General features: G+C 36.5%; 1 protein-coding gene across 1 annotated transcript; it reads left to right on the top strand.

The window, feature by feature from the left end:
• Window positions 1-2,518: 2,518 nt before the first annotated feature.
• LOC102396830 (olfactory receptor 4C46-like) lies at window positions 2,519-3,421 on the top strand. Its single transcript, XM_006068406.1, has one exon. The coding sequence runs from the start codon at window positions 2,519-2,521 to the stop codon at window positions 3,419-3,421; it is 903 nt and encodes a 300-aa protein (XP_006068468.1).
• The last annotated feature ends 4,119 nt before the right edge of the window (window positions 3,422-7,540 follow it).

Here is a 7,540-nt window from a genome sequence, read left to right as displayed (position 1 = left end):
CCAGGTTCGATGCACGATGCTGAATGCTTGGGGCTGGTGCACTGGGACAACCCAGAGGGAGTGTATGGGGAGGGAGGAGGGAGGAGAGTTCAGGATGGGGAGCACAGATATACCTGTGGTGGATTCATTTCGATGTTTGGCAAAACTAATACAATATTGTAAATTTTAAAAATAAAATAAAAGTGAAAGCTCTAAAAATTCTTCTCTGCTGTTCAGTTAATTTCAGGAAACAATTGGGTTATTGGCAAGAACTGCTAATGATGATGAAATACCCTTGAGATCCCATTAGCTAAAAAGCTTTTCATATTTCTCCACAAATAGAATACATGGTTCTACTTTTAAAGTTCATGCAAAGGAATCATTTTATAAGCCAACAAAGACACTTATCATAACTGAGCCAATTGGCATTTTAAAATCTTGCATTTGCTTCTTTTTTGACGAACAGCTACTTGAGGAACTAATATGGACCTATATCAGACCCGTTCATAGATGAGGTTTTTTTTTTTTCCTCCCAGGAAATCATAGACTGTTTATCATACACTCTCAGGTAGAAATGGATGTTGTAACAATTATCACCTCTCACACTCAACTATTTAACATTAAAATGTGTTTTCAGCATACAGACCATTAAGGAATATAGATTCAAGTACCATACTACTAATTTAGAAGTAGAGATATTTTGGTGTTTTTTTTAAATTGCTATATATTTAAATTAATAAGACAATAATAAAATCAATTAGATTAAATTAGAATAAATGATTCAAATTTTCATCCAAATTTTCTCCACTTTGTGTTACAAATGAAGTCTATTCCAGTGATGCTGAACAATTTTTAAAAATATCTCTGTTAAAAAGTGCATTGTTAAGACATGCACTATATTTTAATTAACCATTCCTCCAGTGTTGAGCATTCTATAGAGTTTTAAATTTTCCATGGCAAATCTAATACAGTTATGTAAAGTTTAAAAATAAAATAAAATTAAAAAAAAAAAAAAGAAAAAAAAAAAAGTAAATAAAAGCATCAAAAAAAAAAAAAATAAAAAAAAAAATAAATTTTCCATAGTTATTAATAATTGTGTTGAGCGTATTTGTAAAGAATAAGTTTTCTACTTTAGAAAGGTTTCCACTAGGTCTTATTCCTCAAAAGAGTGTTGGGAACCAAAGAAAAATTAAAATGCAAAGTATTTATTCAGAGATACTTCTAAAAGTTTTATTACATTAATTATATCTAACTCTTACTATTTGTACCCTATACCCTTTTCTGATCTGTTGGGGGATTCTATATCAGAATAAGAAATTGCAATGAAGCTGTTACACTTTGTTTCCTTATAATTTTCAGTTTTGGAATTAGTGTTTAATGGTTGATTTACAACGTTGTGTTTATTCTTTAAAGATTCTTTGAAGTGGGCAATTTTTAAAGTCGTTATTGAATTTGTTACAATATCCCTTTTGTTTTTCTTTGTTTTCTACTTTTGGCCACGAAGCACAGGGATATTAGCTCCCCAACAAGGGACTGAATCAGCACCCCAGAACTGGAAGCCTCAGTCTTAACCACTAGAACACCAGGAAAGTTCCTGTTGTGTTCATTGTGGACAATTAAAAAATAAAGCTCTTTATCCATTTATCTTTGAAGGGAAAGTGTATTTGCTAAATATACTTTACTGTATTTCTGTTTCCGCTTTTCTTTGGGAAATTTATGACTCCAAATTTCTCACTCTATTATTTATGCAGTAGTCTGTAGCCAATTTCTTATGGGAAGATGGGAGAAAGCACGAGAATGCATGTAGCTTATGTATTCTGGCTTGGTACCAAGTAGAGCTGGTCATTAGTGGCATATGCATATTCTCTAAACTGTCTGCTTATGATAAGTATTTATTGACCATGTCTTTCTTTCCACAGTAAGAGCTAGGGTTCAGATGCAAATTTTCATGGTGAAGGTAATAACTCTTACCAGTGTGTAGCACATCTTACAAGATGCATCTAAGAATGACAATTTGCAACCTCACAGACACAGAGGAACCTGCAGAAGGAAATGGCAACCCACTTCAGTAGTCTTGCCTGGGAAATCCCATGGAGCCTGGTGTGCTACAGTCCATGGGGTAGCAAACAGCCATATATGAGTTAGTGAGTGAACAACAATAAGACAAAGAGGAGGGAATGGAAACATGGGACACTGAGATAACTCAGCAGAGTCACGTGGAGTTGGACAATGGAGGAGAATCCAGATCTTATGTAAATATCCTAGTGTTTTCTGTAAATTACACAGCAAATGTTGTCCTATAGATATTTTACAGGGGGCAGGTACTAGGTGTCTGAAGACATGACGTGCATCACCAAGGAAGTAAGAAAAAAAATGAAGCAGGTCGTGGGGCAAAACTGCCAAAGACATGCTCTAGAGTCATGCAACTGCTCAGTCTTCTCTATAAGAAATGCAGACTATAATTCTCTCATGATTAAAACCTATCATTTTTTTATTATTTTGTAGCTAATTCAGGCCCCAGGAATGCATTAGTTCTTAAATGGATCCCATGCCTCCTCACAACGTGACCAAATTTGTTCTCCTGGGACTCACACAGAATCCACACTTGCAGAAAATACTCTTCATTGTCTTTTTGCCCATTTTCCTATTCACGGTGCTGGCCAAGCTGCTCATTGTCATCACAATCTCCCTCAGCCCCACACTTTCTGCCCCCATGTACTTCTTCCTCAATCACTTGTCCTTCCTAGATGCCTCTTTGACCTCTGTCACCACCCCCAAATTGATCATTTACCTGCTGTACCAAAGGACAACCATCTCCTGGGCTGCCTGCCTAACTCAGCTCTTTATGGAACATTTCCGGGCGGGATCAGAGGTCACCATCCTCACCATCATGGCCCATGACCACTATGTGGCCATCTGCAAGCCTCTGCACTACATGGCCATCATGCAACAGGGGCTCTGCCAGCTCCTGGTGGTGGTGGTCTGGACTGGGGGGATCCTGCGTGCCACTGTACAGGTTGTTTTCACCATGGACTTCATTGATCACTTCATGTATGATTTCTTCTCACTGTTGGAACTTGCCTGCAGCGACACCTACAGGCTGGGAATGGTGGTGGCAGCTAACACAGGGGGCATGTGCTTGCTTATTTTTTCCATGCTCCTCATCTCCTACATAGTCATCCTGATCTCCCTGAAATTCCATGGCTCTGAAGGACGACGCAAAGCCCTTTCTACATGTAGTGCCCACTTCACAGTAGTGGTAATGTCTTTTGTTTCTTGTATATTCACTTACACGCGTCCTGTGGCTGTTTACCCTGCAGACAAGTGGGTGGCTGTGTTCTTTGCAATCCTCACTCCTATGTTTAACCCTATTATTTACACAATGAGAAACATAGAGGTGAAAAATGCCATAAGGAGTTTATTGAAGAGGGGAGTAATTTAGGCTTGTCACAATGCCAAGAAAGTGATGGTTTATATACATAGGTAGAATTGTACCTGTTGTAAATTGTGGGAGTAAAAAAGTTCTGAGGATCATTGACAGAAAAAAAAAAATCCCAGAAACTATTTGTTGATAATTTAACATAGACACATTTTTAGGTATTTTGATAAGTTTTAATATACTTTCTAGAGTCTTCAATGTTCATGTTCATAGTTTCAGATTAGGCAAAGGAAAGAACTATAATCTCCTAGTTTCATGATTTTAGAGTATGTTTTACTCCAGAGTCTTCCATTTACTTTACTAAATTCTGAATACATGTTACTTGGGAAAAAAAATCTGTTTTTTTCATGGGACATTGACTCAGATCTTCTATTTTTCCATAGCCTGTGGTAAAGCAAATAAGGGATAGAAACTTTTTCAATAGATCCATTGAGAAGGAGCAATTAATTGAGTGAAGGAATTGCAGCTGATTTTTTTTCCCCTATGAATTTACCAAAAGTCAAAAGCGAGGCACCAACAAAATGAGGAAGGAAAAATGCAAAATCTAACTGCTTCCTTGCCATTAAAAATAAGCCAGAAATTTTAGAATTACTCATTTGCTCTATTTTTTATTCATAATTTTATTTTTAATTAAAGAGTAATTAGTCTATAATATGGTGATGGTTTTTGACATTCAGTGACATGAATCCCTCCCTCCTGAACCCCCCTCCCACCTCAGTCCCCATCCCACCCCTCTAGGTTGGTACAGAGCACTGGCTTTGGGTTCCCTGGGTCATACAGCAAACTCCCACTGTCTATCCATTTTACATATGGTAATGGGAACGTTTCCATGCTACTCTCTCAAATCATCCCACCCTCCCCTTCCCCCACTGTATCCACAAGTCTGTTGTTTATATCTGTGTCTCCTTTGCTGCCTTGCAAATAGGATAATCAGTACTATCTTTCTAGATTCCATATATATCTGTTAATATACTATATTTGAATTTCTTTTTCTTACTTAACTCAGTGAAATAGGCTCTATGTTTATCCACCTCATTGAAACTAACTCAAATGCATTTATTTTTAAAGCTAAGTAATGTTCCATTGTGTGCATGTACGACAACTTCCTTATCCATTCATCTATCAATGGACATCTATGTTGCTTCTATGTGCTAGCTATTATGCATAGTGTTTCAATGAACACTAGAGTGCATGTGTTTTTTTTTTCAGTTATGGTTTTCTTAGGGTATATGCCCAATAGTGGGATTGTTGTGTCATATGGTAGTTTTGTTCTTAGTTTTTAAAGGAATCTCCATACTTTTCTCTATAATGGCTGTGTCAATTTGCATTCCGACCAACAGTGTGTAAGATGGTTCCCTTTTCTCCACGCATTCTCCAGCATTTATTGCTTGTAGACTTTTTGATGATGGCCATCTATGTTCTTAAATAGCCTTAGTTTTCTGTGGCATGTGTAGGTCTACAGATAAGAAAAGTATCTGAAGTCTTAGTGATTCAATTTGTCCCTTGGAAGTTGGTGTCAAACATGTTGTAGTCTTGTCTCACCTGTAGCACTATATTTCAGCACTACAAGCTTTTTATTTTTGAAGTTTGCAGTTATGTCACTTCACTTTTACAAAAGCACAATAGTATGGTAACAGAGTTGTTTTTTTTTTTAATTTTTTTTTTAAAGCAAAAATCCCCTTCGTTTTTCTTATTCATAAAAATGAAGTGGTTAATGTGAACTTTCTGGATAGTTGGGAATACTTGCAATGCTCCTCACTGCACCTAGAGGACATCAGGTCATCTTATGTTATTACATCACTCTTTATTAATCAGGGCTTTTCTAATGGTCTAAGCAGACGGAAGTGCTATATGCTCAGTCATGTCTGATTCTGTGACCCTATGGATGGTAGCATGCCAGACTCCTCTGTCCATGGACTTTTCCAGGCAAGAACACTGGAGTGGGTTGCCATATCCTCCTCCAGGGAATCTCCTTGATCCAGGGATCAAACTTTACTGTCTCATGTCTCCTGAATTGCAGGAGGAATCTTTACATGCTGAGTCAACTTCTCAGAGTACAACATGCCATGTTTCTTTTAACAAATGTTGCTTGGTCAAACTCTGGTCAACTGGAGTTATTTCTTTCATGATTTGACTACACAGCAATGCCAGAGCATGGTACTGGGTGACTGTATTTACTAAGTACTTCAAGACTGTCTCCAGGAGACAGGAATATACAGTGGAAAAAAGGTTCCCTCTTCAACTGTCTTCCCTTACATCCTATATAAAATACACCTAAAGTAGATTAAAAACCTAAATTTAGACTGGCCACTATAATACTCCTAGAGAAAAACCTAGCAGGAACACTCTTTGACATAAATTGCAACAATATTGTTTTTGGAATTGTCTCCTAGAGGTATTTTTGTTTTGTTTTGTGGAAATAAAACAGTAAAAAGCACTTTGTGGTCTCAAATGAAAGCTTCTTTATTTTCAAAGTCCTCATCTTCTTGTGCTTAACTTCTTTAGTACTTTATCATCTCAGAACTTACAATAGTTTTGACAATGTGAAAATGGGCACAATGAGAAAGAGTTATTAGACCATTTTATTTCACTTCTAAATAGGTTTTAAAGGAGATTCCTACAAATAGGTTATATCCAGATAAATCCCAGACAAAATAAAACAGAAAAAAATTTAGTTAAATAATACACAGGGGGACGTCCCTGGACATATAATGGTTAAGAGTTTGACTAACAAAGTAGGGGACACAGGTTCAATCCCAAGTCAGGGAGGATTCCACATATCCTGAAGCAACTAAGCCCGCATGCCACAATCACTGAGCCCAGTTGTTCAACCACTGAAGCCACAAGCCTAAGTCAGTGATCTACAACAAGAGACGCCAAAGCAAGGCAACCCCATCACACCGCAAAGAAGAGTAGTCCCTGCTTGCCATGGCTAAGAGAAAGCCTGAGTACAGCAAGCAAGACCTAAAGCAGTGGAAAATACATAAATAAATAAGCCACACAGGGTAAGAATATCTATACTTTTATGAGTCTTAGCTTTTCTCTCTAAAAACAAAAGGATTTTACTATCCAGGATTTTTTTTTTTTTAATTTAAATCAGGAGCTTCACAAAATATAAATTAAATACAAGAAAAATATTATGTTTAGTTCACTGATTAATGGGAGAACTAGGAAGATATTATTAATCAGTCAAAAGGAAATTCTGACGTACCATTTTTAACATTGCCTAAATAAGAATGTGTAATGAATTTATTTGTTGTTATTGTTCAGATGCTCAGTAGTGTTCGATTTTTTGTGACCCCATGAACTGCAGCACAACAGGCTTCCCTGTCCATCACCAGCTCCTGGAGCCTACTCAAAGTCATGTCCATCGAGTCGGTGATGCCATCCAACCATCTCACCCTCTGTCGTCCCCTTTTCATCCTGCCTTCAGTCTTTCCCAGCATCAGAGTCTTCTCCAGTGAGTCAGTTCTTCACATTCTTCACATCACATCTTTACTTTTTCATATTTTATTGCTATAAAGCTGTTCCTATATTTCTTACTGACACTAACAGCAATTCTCCAAGGTAGGTATAATTATCATTATTCCATTTCACTGATGAGGAGGAGTAAAGTTCAAAAGAGCTAAATAATCTGCATATTATCAGAGGCAGAGCTTGTATTCAGATAATCATTCTTCTAAATTCAAAATTTATTCTTCCTCAGTGATTTCAAAGAATCTCAGAAAAAAGAGAGCATGTCATTGGAATGTCTATTGTTTTCTAGTAATTGGAAAACATTCTATAGTATTTACATACCTCTATAGTGAGCCTACATATAGAAGCAGTTGGTTCTCAGAAAGCTATATGCCTTACTAGTGGAATATAAATTAGGAAGAAGATAACTAATATTTAAAATTATATTGAATTTCTTCTTCTCTTGGGAAAAATTATCAGTGATTATGAAAATTAATTGTACAGTATTTAAGCTGTTGTGAAAATTTTGAAGTGATATCAAATAGTCACAATGACATCATAAAATTAAAATTTAGCTTTCTTAACATACCAAAAAGACAGAGGACCAGAAAGATCATATAATATGTAAATCAGCTTTGACTTACCCTTCAAGTTTGATAATTTGTG

This window comes from Bubalus bubalis, chromosome 16, assembly GCF_019923935.1.
Source record: "Bubalus bubalis isolate 160015118507 breed Murrah chromosome 16, NDDB_SH_1, whole genome shotgun sequence".
NCBI lineage: Eukaryota > Metazoa > Chordata > Mammalia > Artiodactyla > Bovidae > Bubalus > Bubalus bubalis.
This window is presented reverse-complemented; position numbering and strand designations above follow the sequence as displayed.